At 47.1% G+C, this 14,514-nt stretch overlaps 1 protein-coding gene across 7 annotated transcripts in view; it reads left to right on the forward strand.

Moving 5' to 3' along the window:
- Window positions 1-12,634, forward strand: part of GTF2IRD1 (GTF2I repeat domain containing 1) — a 157,898-nt gene extending 145,264 nt beyond the window's left edge. For all 7 annotated transcript variants that reach the window (XM_068268532.1, XM_068268533.1, XM_068268528.1 and 4 more), the window contains exons 26-27: window positions 5,126-5,268; window positions 12,404-12,634. In XM_068268532.1, coding sequence (XP_068124633.1) covers window positions 5,126-5,268; window positions 12,404-12,472 — 212 coding nt within the window. In that variant the 3' untranslated portion in view covers window positions 12,473-12,634. The remainder of the gene's footprint in view (window positions 1-5,125; window positions 5,269-12,403) is intronic.
- The last annotated feature ends 1,880 nt before the right edge of the window (window positions 12,635-14,514 follow it).

Here is a 14,514-nt window from a genome sequence, read left to right on the forward strand (position 1 = left end):
TGAAGTTGAGAGGCAAGTGGTGTCATCTCTTGCGAAGAGCGGTGGGTCAAGGGTACACCTGACCACGGATGCCTGGTCTGCCAAGCACGGGCAGGGCCGCTACATTACGTACACAGCCCATTGGGTCAACCTGGTGGTGAACGATGGCAAGCAGGGCGCAGCGGACCAAATTGTGACACCTCCACGGCTTGCAGGCAGGCCTCCTGCCACCTCCTCTCCTCCTGCTACATGCTCTTCGCTGTCCTCCTCCTCCTTGGCTGAGTGGCAGTTCTCCTCTCCAGCTACACAGCCCCAGCTCCTCAGGGCCTATGCTGCATGCCAGGTACGACGGTGTCACGCCATCTTAGACATGTCTTGTCTCAAAGCGGAGAGTCACACTGGAGCAGCTCTCCTGGCTGCTCTTAAGAAACAGGTGGATGAGTGGCTGACCCCGCACCACCTGGAGATAGGCAACGTGGTGTGTGACAACGGCAGCAATCTGCTTGCCGCTTTGCATATAGGGAAGCTGACACACATACCCTGCATGGCACATGTCATGAATCTAGTTGTTCAAAGATTTGTGGCAAAGTACCCTGGCTTAGCGGATGTCCTGAAGCAGGCCAGGAAGTTCTGTGGGCATTTGAGGCGGTCTTACACAGCCATGGCACGCTTTGCGGAAATTCAGCGGAAAAACAACATGCCGGTGAGACGCCTCATTTGCGATAGCCCGACTCGCTGGAATTCGACCCTGCTCATGTTCTCCCGCCTGCTAGAACAGAAGAAAGCCGTCACCCAGTACCTCTACAACTACAGTAGAATGAAACAGTCTGGGAAGATGGGGATGTTCTGGCCCGACAACTGGACACTGATGAAAAATGCATGCAGGCTCATGCGGCCGTTTGAGGAGGTGACCAACCTGGTGAGCTGCAGTGAGGGCACCATCAGCGACTTAATTCCCTACGCTTACTTCTTGGAGCGTGCTGTGCGTAGAGTGGCGGATGAAGCTGCGAATGAGCGTGACCAGGAACCGTTACGGCAGGAACGGGCATGGGACCAATTTTCATCAGACCCAGCTGTTTCCTCAACACCTGCGGCAGCACAGAGGGGGGAGGAGGAGGAAGAAGAGAAGTCGTGTGCAGAAGATGAGTCAGACTCAGAGGATGATGAGCAAGGTGTTTCTTTGGGGGAGGAGGAGGAGGAGGGGACGGCGGCAGGAGAACACCCGCAGCAGGCGTCGCAGGGGGCTTGTGCTGCTCAACCTTCACGTGGTATTGTTCGCGGCTGGGGGGAGGAGGTTGACAAACGTGACGTCACTGAGGAAGAGCAAGAGGAGATGGAGGGTACTGGATCCGACTTTGTGCAGATGTCGTCTTTTATGCTGTCCTGCCTGTTGAGAGACCCCCGTATAAAAAACCTCAAGGGGAATGAGCTGTACTGGGTGGCCACACTACTAGACCCTCGGTACAGGCACAAAGTGGCGGACCTGTTACCAACTCACCTGAAGGTGGAAAGGATGCAGCACATGCAGAACCAGCTGTCAACTATGCTTTACAATGCCTTTAAGGGTGATGTGACAGCACAACGCCAGCAAGGTACCACTGCCACTAATCCTCCTCCCGTGTCCACGCAGTCAAAGACAGAACACTCCAGCGATCTCATGGTGATGTCGGACATGCGGACATTCTTTAGTCCAACGCCTCGCCGTAGCCCTTCCGGATCCACCCTCCACCAACGCCTGGAACGGCAGGTAGCCGACTACCTGGCCTTAAGTGTGGATGTAGACACTGCTGTGAACAGCGATGAGGAACCCTTGAACTACTGGGTGCGCAGGCTTGACCTGTGGCCAGAGCTGTCCCAATTTGCCATCCAACTTCTCTCCTGCCCTGCCGCAAGCGTCCTGTCAGAAAGGACCTTCAGCGCAGCTGGAGGCATTGTCACTGAGAAGAGAAGTCGCCTAAGTCACAAAAGTGTTAAGTACCTCACCTTTATCAAAATTAATGAGGCATGGATCCCGGAGGGCTGCTGCTCGCCCCAAGACTAAGTCATACCTGTTCTGTTCAGTGAACTTGCCACTGCATACCTGTTGTGTTCAGTGAAGCCGCCACTGTATACCTGTACTGTTCAGTGAACCCGCCACTGCATACCTGTTCTGTTCAGTGAACCCGCCACTGCATACCTGTTGTGTTCAGTGAACCCGCCACTGTATACCTGTACTGTTCAGTGAACCCGCCACTGCATACCTGTTCTGTTCAGTGAACCTGCCACTGCATACCTGTTCAGTGAACCCGCCACTGTATACCTGTACTGTTCAGTGAACCCGACACTGCATACCTGTTCAGTTCAGTGAACCCGTCACTGCATACCTGTTCTGTTCAGTGAACCCGCCACTGTATACCTGTTTTGTTCAGTGGACCCGCTACTGTATACCTGTTCTGTTCAGTGAATCCGCCACTGCATACCTGTTGTGTTCAGTGAACCCGCCACTGTATACCTGTACTGTTCAGTGAACCCGCCACTGCATACCTGTTTTGTTCAGTGGACCCGCTACTGTATACCTGTTCTGTTCAGTGAACCCGCCACTGCATACCTGTTCTGTTCAGTGAACCTGCCACTGCATACCTGTTCTGTGAACCCGCCACTGTATACCTGTTCTGTTCAGTGAACCCACCGCATCAGTGCGCATACCTGTGCAGTTAAGTGAACCCACCTACCTACGTGAGTGCACGCAGTGTGATATACCACTCCGTGCATACCCGACCCGATATGGACAAAACAGGTAGAGGAAGAGGTAGTGCCAGAGCCAGAGGTTAGCTGTCAACTATGCTTTACACAGCACAACGCCAGCAAGGTACCACTGCCACTAATCCTCCTCCCGTGTCCACGCAGTCAAAGACAGAACACTCCAGCGATCTCATGGTGATGTCGGACATGCGGACATTCTTTAGTCCAACGCCTCGCCGTAGCCCTTCCGGATCCACCCTCCACCAACGCCTGGAACGGCAGGTAGCCGACTACCTGGCCTTAAGTGTGGATGTAGACACTGCTGTGAACAGCGATGAGGAACCCTTGAACTACTGGGTGCGCAGGCTTGACCTGTGGCCAGAGCTGTCCCAATTTGCCATCCAACTTCTCTCCTGCCCTGCCGCAAGCGTCCTGTCAGAAAGGACCTTCAGCGCAGCTGGAGGCATTGTCACTGAGAAGAGAAGTCGCCTAAGTCACAAAAGTGTTAAGTACCTCACCTTTATCAAAATTAATGAGGCATGGATCCCGGAGGGCTGCTGCTCGCCCCAAGACTAAGTCAGTCCCCGCACACACAGCATCTCTGCCTGCACGCCGTGTGACTGGCTGCCTGGCCTGCCCCAAGAAGACTAAGTCGCTCCCAGTCCCTCCACACAGCATGTCTGCCTGCAGGCCGCTTGACTACCTTCTCCGCCACCACCAACAGGGTCCGGGACTCCAGGCGGATTGCTGAATTTTTTAGGCCGCTGCTAGCAGCAGCCGCTGTAATAATTTTTCTGGTGCGTGTACATGACTGCCTAATTTTTCTGGCTGCACTGCGGGCAGCTGCAACAACAAAAGAAAAGGCATGTACATGCGCCCATTCCCCTTCGTGATCATTACCTTGCCGTGGTGAAGGGGCTTGCGTATCACAATGAAGCAATGACCGGCGCCTAGATGAGTGTCTCGGGGGGCACACAAAAGATAATAAGGTCGTTGCTTCATTGTGGTCAGACCAAATTTGATCAGCTGGACAGTCACTGTTCTGTCATTCAGCTGCATCAGCCAGGCGACCATATGGGCTGTAAAGCCACCAAAACCTGCACTCTCGCCATGGTGCGCACCAGTCCAGCATGGCCGTCACTACACAAACAGCTGTTTGCGGTGCGTTACACGGTGAGTTTGGTGTGTCAGTGTGAAGCAGTACCTTAATTACACTACCTGATTGATGTATACACATGCAAAATGTTTTAAAGCACTTTAGGCCTGTCATTTAGCATTCAATGTGATTTCTGCCCTTAAAACGCTGCTTTGCGTCAAATCCAGATTTTTCCCGGGGACTTTTGGCATGTATCCCACTCCGCCATGCCCCCCTCCAGGTGTTAGACCCCTTGAAACATCTTTTCCATCACTTTTGTGGCCAGCATAATTATTTTTTTTTCAAAGTTCGCATCCCCATTGAAGTCTATTGCGGTTCGCGAACTTTAACGCGAACCGAACGTTCCGCGACAGTTCGCGAACCCGGTTCGCGAACCTAAAATCGGAGGTTCGGCCCAACTCTATAGGGGATGCAGAGGTTGCAACCACACCGCCGGGGCCCTTGGGCTAGAGCGGCCCCAAAGGAGCCCTCCCTCAGCCACAGTATTAGCTCTCTATTCAATCTGTGCTGGTAATAAACACTTCTATAGATGCTTTGAATAGTAGTAATCACTAACACACTGTTCCCCATCCCCTTCTTGCACCTCTGACACTTTGGTTGTCCTTGGCAGATTTTGGTGCGCTGTATCAATTGTTATGAATGGAGTGCTTGGGGGCCCCATGGTAAAACTTGCACTGGGGCCAATAGCTCTTTAGCTATTCTACTGTCTTGCATGGTGGCTCAGACCGAGGGGGAGTGATAGTTATTTTGTGTTTCTTCCATATGCAAATTATTGTGCCAATATTGTCACCCTTTCACCAAGCGGCTTGGCTATAGTCTTGTAGCCCAGTCCAGCCTTGTGCGATGCTCCTAATCTCAGCTCATCACCTGCATACAGTGAAGATACCTGGGAGCCTGACATTTTGCTGGTTGAGAGGGGAAACAAATGCTTATACCACTCATTACAATGCACATCAAGATCTGAGTTTAGGGCACTTTTTTTGAGGGTTCTTTTGTTGTTATTCTGTCTCTCACAGCTACAATATACCTACCATTACAATTATAGACTGGTAATTTCTTTGTCAGAGGGCAAACAAGTAAAATCAGCAGGGGGATCAAATGCTTATTTCCTTCACTGTAACACAGGAGATGCCTGCAGCATGTTTCAAACAATTGCAGGATCTGATTAAACAACTACATGCTATCGGTTTTAATCTCTGTCTTATTGAAAGCTGTACAGTCATTAAAGAAACACTTTAATGGTATACATACGTCTTTCTTCCTGTGCAGAAAAAGAAAGCATTGCCCCCAAGCGGAAGAGGAAAAGAATTTCTGAAGGAAACTCTGTATCATCAACTGCATCAAACTCTTCCTCCTCCTCATCTTCATCTAATGTAGATCTTATATCTTCAGCACATCCTATGCCATTAGTGGTATGTGTGTATTATATTATTTTTTAAAAGTTACAAAGCTACCTCTTAAAGTAAACCCGAGGTGAAAATAACCTGATGAGATAAACAATTGTATTTATCCTTCTACACCTAAAAATGACTTTTTAACCACTTCCCGACCGCCTAACGCACAGAGGCGGCCGGGAAGTGGAGCCCTGAAGGACCAGCTCATGCCCAAAGGCGGCGGTCCATTTAAGGGCATGGGCGGAGCGATCGTGTCATACGTGACGCGATCCTCCGCCGGCGCCTGTCACCGCTCGCCCGCCGCAACATCCCGCCGGCTATACGGAAGCGCCGGCGGGATGTTAACCCCGCGATCGCCGCATACAAAGTGTATAATACACTTTGTAATGTTTACAAAGTGTATTATACAGGCTGCCTCCTGCCCTGGTGGTCCCAGTGTCCGAGGGACCACCAGGGCAGGCTGCAGCCACCCTAGTCTGCACCCAAGCACACTGATTTCTCCCCCCCCCCTGCCCCAGATCGCCCACAGCACCCCTCAGACCCCCCCCCTGCCCACCCCCCAGACCCCTGTTTGCACCCAATCACCCCCCTAATCACCCATCAATCACTCCCTGTCACTATCTGTCAACGCTATTTTTTTTTAATCTCCCCCCCTGCCCACTGCCCCCTCCTGATCACCCCCCCCACCCCTCAGATTCTCCCCAGACCCCCCCCCCAGACCCCCCCCCCGTGTACTGTATGCATCTATCCCCCCTGATCACCTGTCAATCACCCGTCAATCACCCGTCAATCACCCCCTGTCACTGCCACCCATCAATCAGCCCCTAACCTGCCCCTTGCGGGCAATCTGATCACCCACCCACACCAATAGATCGCCCGCAGATCCGACATCAGATCACCACCCAAACGCAGTGTTTACATCTATTCTCTCCTCTAAACACCCACTAATTACCCATCAATCACCCATCAATCACCCCCTATCACCACCTGTCACTGTTACCCATCAGATCAGACCCTAATCTGCCCCTTGCGGGCACCCAATCACCCGCCTACACGCTCAGATTGCCCTCAGACCCCCCCTTATCAATTCGCCAGTGCAATATTTACATCTGTTCTTCCCTGTAATAACCCACTGATCACCTGTCAATCACCTGTCAATCACCCATCAATCACCCCCTGTCACTGCCACCCATCAATCACCCCCTGTCACTGCCACCCATCAATCAGCCCCTAACCTGCCCCTTGCGGGCAATCTGATCACCCACCCACACCAATAGATCGCCCACAGATCCGACATCAGATCACCACCCAAACGCAGTGTTTACATCTATTCTCTCCTCTAAACACCCACTAATTACCCATCAATCACCCCCTATCACCACCTGTCACTGTTACCCATCAGATCAGACCCTAATCTGCCCCTTGCGGGCACCCAATCACCCGCCTACATGCTCAGATTGCCCTCAGACCCCCCCCCCCCCTTATCAATTCGCCAGGGCATTATTTACATCTGTCCTTCCCTGTAATAACCCACTGATCACCTGTCAATCACCCATCAATCACCCCCTGTCACTGCCACCCATCAATCACCCCCTGTCACTGCCACCTATCAATCAGCCCCTAACCTGCCCCTTGTGGGCAATCTGATCACCCACCCACACCAATAGATCGCCCGCAGATCCGACATCAGATCACCACCCAAGCGCAGTGTTTACATCTATTCTCTCCTCTAAACACCCACTAATTACCCATCAATCACCCATCAATCACCCCCTATCACCACCTGTCACTGTTACCCATCAGATCAGACCCTAATCTGCCCCTTGCAGGCACCCAATCACCCGCCTACACTCTCAGATTGCCCTCAGACCCCCCCTTATCAATTCGCCAGTGCATTAGTTACATCTGTTCTTCCCTGTAATATCCCACTGATCACCTGTCAATCACCTGTCACTGCCACCCATCAATCACCCCCTCTCACTGCCACCCATCAATCACCCCCTGGCACTGCCACCCATCAATCACCCCCTGTCACTGCCACTCATCAATCAGCCCCTAACCTGCCCCTTGCGGGCAATCTGATCACCCACCCACACCAATAGTTCGCCCGCAGATCCGACGTCAGATCACCTCCCAAGGGCAGTGTTTATATCTGTTCTCTACCCTAAACACCCACTAATTACCCATCAATCACCCCCTGTCACTGCTACCTATCAGATTAGACCCCTATCTGCCCCTAGGGCACTCAATCATCCGCCCACACCCTCAGAATGCCCTCAGGCCCCAGCCCTGATCACCTCGCCAGTGCATTGCTTGCATCTATTCCCCCCTCTAATCACACCTTGAGACACCCATCAATCACCTCCTGTCACCCCCTAGCACACCTACCCATCAGATCAGGCCCTAATTTGCCCCGTGTGGGCTCCTGATCACTCGGCCAAACCCTCAGATCCCCCTCAGACCCCCTTCCGATCACCTCCCCAGTGCATTGATTGCATCTATTTTCCCCTCTAACCCCCCCTGAGACACCCATCAATCACCTCCTGTCACCCCCCTAGCACTCCTATCCATCAGATCAGGCCCAATACAACCTGTCATCTAAAAGGCCACCCTGCATATGACCGGTTCCACAAAATTCGCCCCCTCATAGACCACCTGTCATCAAAATTTGCAGATGCTTATACCCCTGAACAGTCATTTTGAGACATTTGGTTCCAGACTACTCACGGTTTTGGGTCCGTAAAATGCCAGGGCGGTATAGGAACCCCAGAAACGGACCCCATTTTAGAAAAAAGACACCCCAATGTATTCTGTTAGGTGTATGACGAGTTCATAGAAGATTTTATTTTTTGTCAAAAGTTAGCGGAAATTGATTTTTGTTTTTTTTTCACAAAGTGTCATTTTTCACTAACTTGTGACAAAAAATAAAATCTTCTATGAACTCGCCATACACCTAACGGAATACCTTGGGGTGTCTTCTTTCTAAAATGGGGTCACTTGTGGGGTTCCTATACTGCCCTGGCATTTTAGGGGCCCTAAACCGTGAGGAGTAGTCTAGAAAACAAATGCCTCAAAATGACCTGTGATTAGGGCGTTGGGCCCCTTAGTGCACCTAGGCTGCAAAAAAGTGTCACACATGTGGTATCGCCGTACTCAGGAGAAGTAGTATAATGTGTTTTGGGGTGTATTTTTACACATACCCATGCTGGGTTGGAGAAATCTCTCTGTAAATGGACAATTGTGTGTAAAAAAAATCAAACAATTGTCATTTACAGAGGTATTTCTCCCACCCAGCATGGGTATGTGTAAAAATACACCCCAAAACACATTATACTACATCTCCCGAGTACGGCGATACCACATGATTGGCACTTTTTTTGCAGCCTAACTGCGCTAAGGGGCCCAAAGTCAAATGAGTACCTTTAGGATTTCACAGGTCATTTTTGTTTCAAGACTACTCCTCACGGTTTAGGGCCCCTAAAATGCCAGGGCAGTATAGGAACCCCACAAATGACCCCATTCTAGAAAGAAGACACCCAAACGTATTCCGTTAGGAGTATGGTGAGTTCATAGAAGATTTTATTTTTTGTCACAAGTTAGCGGAAAATGACACTTTGTGAAAAAAAAACAATTAAAATCAATTTCCGCTAACTTGTGACAAAAAAATAAAAACTTCTATGAACTCACCATACTCCTAACGGAATACCTTGGGGTGTCTTCTTTCTAAAATGGGGTCATTAGTGGGGTTCCTATACTGCCCTGGCATTTTAGGGGCCCTAAACCGTGAGGAGTAGTCTTGAAACAAAAATGACCTGTGAAATCCTAAAGGTACTCATTGGACTTTGGGCCCTTTAGCGCAGTTAGGGTGCAAAAAAGTGCCACACATGTGGTATCGCCGTACTCGGGAGAAGTAGTACAATGTGTTTTGGGGTGTATTTTTACACATACCCATGCTGGGTGGGAGAAATACCGCTGTAAATGGACAATTGTGTGTAAAAAAATCAAAAGATTGTCATTTACAGAGGTGTTTCTCCCACCCAGCATGGGTATGTGTAAAAATACACCCCAAAACACATTGTACTACTTCTCCCGAGTACGGCGATACCACATGTGTGGCACTTTTTTGCACCCTAACTGCGCTAAAGGGCCCAAAGTCCAATGAGTACCTTTAGGATTTCACAGGTCATTTTGAGAAATTTCGTTTCAAGACTACTCCTCACGGTTTAGGGCCCCTAAAATGCCAGGGCAGTATAGGAACCCCACAAATGACCCCATTTTAGAAAGAAGACACCCCAAGGTATTCCGTTAGTAGTATGGCGAGTTCATAGAAGATTTTATTTTTTGTCACAAGTTAGCGGAAATTGATTTTAATTGTGTTTTTTCACAAAGTGTCATTTTCCGCTAACTTGTGACAAAAAATAAAATCTTTTATGAACTCACCATACTCCTAACGGAATACCTTGGGGTGTCTTCTTTCTAAAATGGGGTCATTTGTGGGGTTCCTATACTGCCCTGGCATTTTAGGGGCCCTAAACCGTGAGGAGTAGTCTTGAAACGAAATTTCTCAAAATGACCTGTGAAATCCTAAAGGTACTCATTTGACTTTGGGCCCTTTAGCGCAGTTAGGGTGCAAAAAAGTGCCACACATGTGGTATCGCCGTACTCAGGAGAAGTAGTATAATGTGTTTTGGGGTGTATTTTTACACATACCCATGCTGAGTGGGAGAAAGATCTCTGTAAATGGACAATTGTGTGTAAAAAAAATTAACAAATTGTCATTTACAGAGATATTTCTCCCACCCAGCATGGGTATGTGTAAAAATACACCCCAAAACACATTATACTACTTCTCCTGAGTACGGCAATACCACATGTGTGGCACTTTTTTGCAGCCTAACTGCGCTAAGTGGTTCAAAGTCCAATGAGCACCTTTAGGCTTTACAGGGGTGCTTACAATTTAGCACCCCCCAAAATGTCAGGACAGTAAACACACCCCACAAATGACCCCATTTTGGAAAGTAGACCCTTCAAGGTATTCAGAGAGGGGCATGGTGAGTCCGTGGCAGATTTCATTTTTTTTTTTGTCGCAAGTTAGAAGAAATGGAAACTTTTTTTTTTTTTTTTTTTTGGTCACAAAGTGTCATTTTCCGCTTACTTGTGACAAAAAATAATATCTTCTATGAACTCACTATGCCTCTCAGTGAATACTTTGGGATGTCTTCTTTCCAAAATGGGGTCATTTGGGGGGTATTTATACTATCCTGGAATTCTAGCCCCTCATGAAACATGACAGGGGGTCAGAAAAGTCATAGATGCTTGAAAATGGGAAAATTCACTTTTTGCACCATAGTTTGTAAACGCTATAACTTTTACCCAAACCAATAAATATACACTGAATGGGTTTTTTTTATCAAAAACATGTTTGTCCACATTTTTCGCGCTGCATGTATACAGAAATTTTACTTTATTTGAAAACTGTCAGCACAGAAAGTTAAAAAAATCATTTTTTTGCCAAAATTCATGTCTTTTTTGATGAATATAATAAAAAGTAAAAATCGCAGGAGCAATCAAATAGCACCAAAAGAAAGCTTTATTAGTGACAAGAAAAGGAGCCAAAATTCATTTAGGTGGTAGGTTGTATGAGCGAGCAATAAACCGTGAAAACTGCAGTGGTCTGAATGGAAAAAAAGTGGCCGGTCCTTAAGGGGTAGAAAGCCCTAGGTCCTCAAGTGGTTAAGATATCCCATGGTTTTATTTTATATTTGAACATTTACATAGTAGATTGAATTTTTTTTGTATCTGCTTAACGGCTGCCTATTAAGTGAAAATACATGAACTATTGACCTTTTATTTTAACTCTCTCTGCACTCAAAAGTTGAATTCTGCCAGGAAAACTTTTATGGCTGTAATTTGCATATAAGTAATGTTTACTATATCCACGACAAGGTACCAGCAGAAGCAGTCACTTCCATGCCCGAAAATTAACTTTTTCGGTCAGCAAAATAAAACCAGTAAAACCGCCTACTTATTATGTTTTGCCCTCTACATACACCACATACACGTTTATCTCATCATGTCACATATCGCCTTGGGTACACTTTAAGATATACATGCTTATTGCCGTAAGCATAGTAAAAATTATTATTGTCTACTTATGTAGTGCCAGCATCTTCTAGACACTAGCAATTAAAGTAACAGTATGCATAGCTGAGTTTTTTTTCTTGATATAAATACAGCGCATCTAGTACAGTATGCTTATAAAGAAAAAGCATGGCATATACAACAATATCTACTGTAGATACGGAAAGAGACAGAACTCTGCCAAGCAGTGCGTAACTAGAAATCACCAAGCCCCTCTGCAAAAGTTTGGAATCCCCGTCCCCCCTGCTCAGGGCCGTTTTGGGGGGCCGGTGGGGTCACAGCATGTAGGGAGAGCTTGGCCACACATCACCCTCCATCATTTAGGGCTCTCCTTTCGGCGCTCCCCCTCCAGCATCTATCAGCGGCAGCAGAGCGGGCAGGAACACATACCTCCATCTACCGCAGAGGTCCAATCTCTAAGTGCCTCATGCTACTTCCTGTTTAAAGAAGTAGCGTTAGACACATAGAGAGAGGAACCTCCGGCGGTGGAATGCATGAAGGTATGCGTTCCTGCTCGCCGCCTGCTGGCACTGATAGATGCTGGAGGGGAGCGCTGAGTGGAGAACCAGAGGTGAGGGGGTGACTGTTCCCCCTCCCCGCCGATGTGTGCCCATGCTCTCTCCTCCTCCTGCAACCCCTCCGGCCCCCCAAAACGGCCCTGAGTGGGCCCTAGAGGGGCCCCCCCTGCGGGGTGCAGGGGCTACAGCCCCTATTGTTACGCCGCCTGCTGCCAAGGTCTAAAAAGTAAGTCCTGACTGATAAGTATAAAAAAAACTATTTAAATGTGTTTAGCATGAGGTAACAAAATGTGAGAACTGAAGGTGTTACCTTCTAAACCCACTTTATATACCGTAACTAACTTTCCTTTTACTTCAGTAATTATGTTTTCTTGTATACATTTTTATTAATTATGTGTTCATTTCTCATACTGGTTTGTATTTCCTGGCTTTTTACGTTGAAATAATAACAAAAACGTACTTTGTAACATACATTTCGTTTTTTTCTGTTGCAGCAGTGGCCTATGTACATGATGGACTATGGAGGAGTAAATATGCAGATTCCTGGTCAGATGAACTATTAACCCAACGGAAACTAGATAAAAACCTGTAATTATTGTACAAACTGTATATGATGATATGTGCCGATACCTTTCAGTTTGTTTGTTTTTTTCAGTAATTTTTACAGTATGCTTCTGGCATCCAATATGGCCTTTTTTGGAATAAAATGTGTTGCCTTCTTCTGACATACATTTGTGGTTTAATTTGTGTGTATGCACGTTTAGAACACAATATGCAATGATTCATACGATAATTAAAAAAAAACGAAGAACAGAACAAACAGTGGCTTCTATTATTCTTGCAAAATAGTGCTCCTTTTGAATAGACTATATAATGTATACAAAAAACAGCATGGAAGTTTGACGTTCTATGGTGAAAACATCTGTCTGGCCAAAAATTGTAGTAAATGTAGCAACACCCACACTGGATAGATCACCAGGACTTCTTCAAATCATGGATGTAAAATAGTAAAACCTGACATCATAAAATTAGACCGGTAACACAACATTTGTATAATAGATCCTTCAATAGTAAAATCAATCTACACACACACACATACACACACACCCCGTGATGAGCTACGGATCCGCCAGTCACATCAATGGGGAAGTGAGATTATTTGGTCCCGCAGAAGTGGCAAAATAGTGCAGGAATGTGGTTGATAAACCTTGCTTTATGGTATTCAGAGCCTTCCCTTTATTTATGGTAGGTCAGTATGAAACCTGAAGTGAGTTTCCTCCATTCAGGTTTGCTTTCACTTCAAAGTAATGTTTACATATAGTCAGAGTATCAATTACTTTGTTACATGTGTACAGAAAACAAACCTACAATAAACTAGTGGATGTCAATAATTACTGTACATCCTACTTAGCACCTGCCACTCACCACAGTGGCGCATCAATAAACCAATAAGCTAGGTACTAAAAATTAGTAGGAACCGTAGAAAGAAATTTGAATATTTCGTGGAAGCAAGCAGATTATGACAAGAAATCAAGAAGAGTCTCAGAATTGGAATTGTAACGCAAGTCATTTGTATGTAGGGGACTGTCTGTAACAGCAGCTTACCATAAACCCATGATTGCACAATCATCATGAGAAAATCATATGGGTCAAAATTTCTGTCGGTATAATTTTAAAATGGTTTTCAATAATACCAATCGAAATGAGTTTGGCTATAGCCAGTTATCCCTCAAGATGCTGTGGGGGCAGCAGGCAGACTTGAAGAAATCCTGAAGAGGTCTAGAAGCAACTGAGGTCCCTTTCACACTGTGGCGGTGCGGCAAATTGCTGCACTGCTACTGCAGCCTAATGAAAAGCTATGGAGGAATTTGTACGCTGTACTGGAAGTGTCCTATCTAACGCCCTTAAATACCTACGTTATCACATGGCTCCTGTGGCAATCTGGAAATCATGTAAGTCTATAGTAAAACACACACTTTCAAAAACCTGCCGCAATTATCTGCGTTGCGCATGCGTGGGGCCGTATTTTAGAATTATACTATTCCGCACACGTCATCGATTGATTGCCAAACCGGAAGTGAGCGTCACTTCCTTCTTGGCCAGATGGGGAATACCGCATAGTAACACGGTATTCCCCGAAGGCCTGTTTCGTGTTCAGTGTGCAGCCTGCCTAATATTATACTGCCAATGTCTGTCATCAAGCAGTTGAATACTCCATTATAAGAAATGGTTAAGTTACAGCCAGGTGCCCTGCTGCTAGGGTCAGACTGACAATATGTGAATGACCAACCTCTGGGCTCTGGTATAAAATAAGTAAGTTCTCTTCAGCTTTGGCCTTCCATGAAGAAGCTGGATGCCCTGCCACCAGGCTTAGCACACTGCCACAAAAACAGAGATGATTTGCAAAATTTGCAGCGTTATGTGTACAGCAGTAAAAGCAGAAGGTATGTGGCAGCAAAAACAAGGAATGTTTGGAAAACAGTAAACATGCACCACAGCAAGAAGAGGAGCTATGTTGCACTCATAGCATCCAGCTATGTAAACAAACACATGCAGTGCACTACACAGCATGTAACAGATAACTGGGTGTGATCACAGCAGAATG

Source organism: Hyperolius riggenbachi, chromosome 2 (assembly GCF_040937935.1).
Source record: "Hyperolius riggenbachi isolate aHypRig1 chromosome 2, aHypRig1.pri, whole genome shotgun sequence".
NCBI lineage: Eukaryota > Metazoa > Chordata > Amphibia > Anura > Hyperoliidae > Hyperolius > Hyperolius riggenbachi.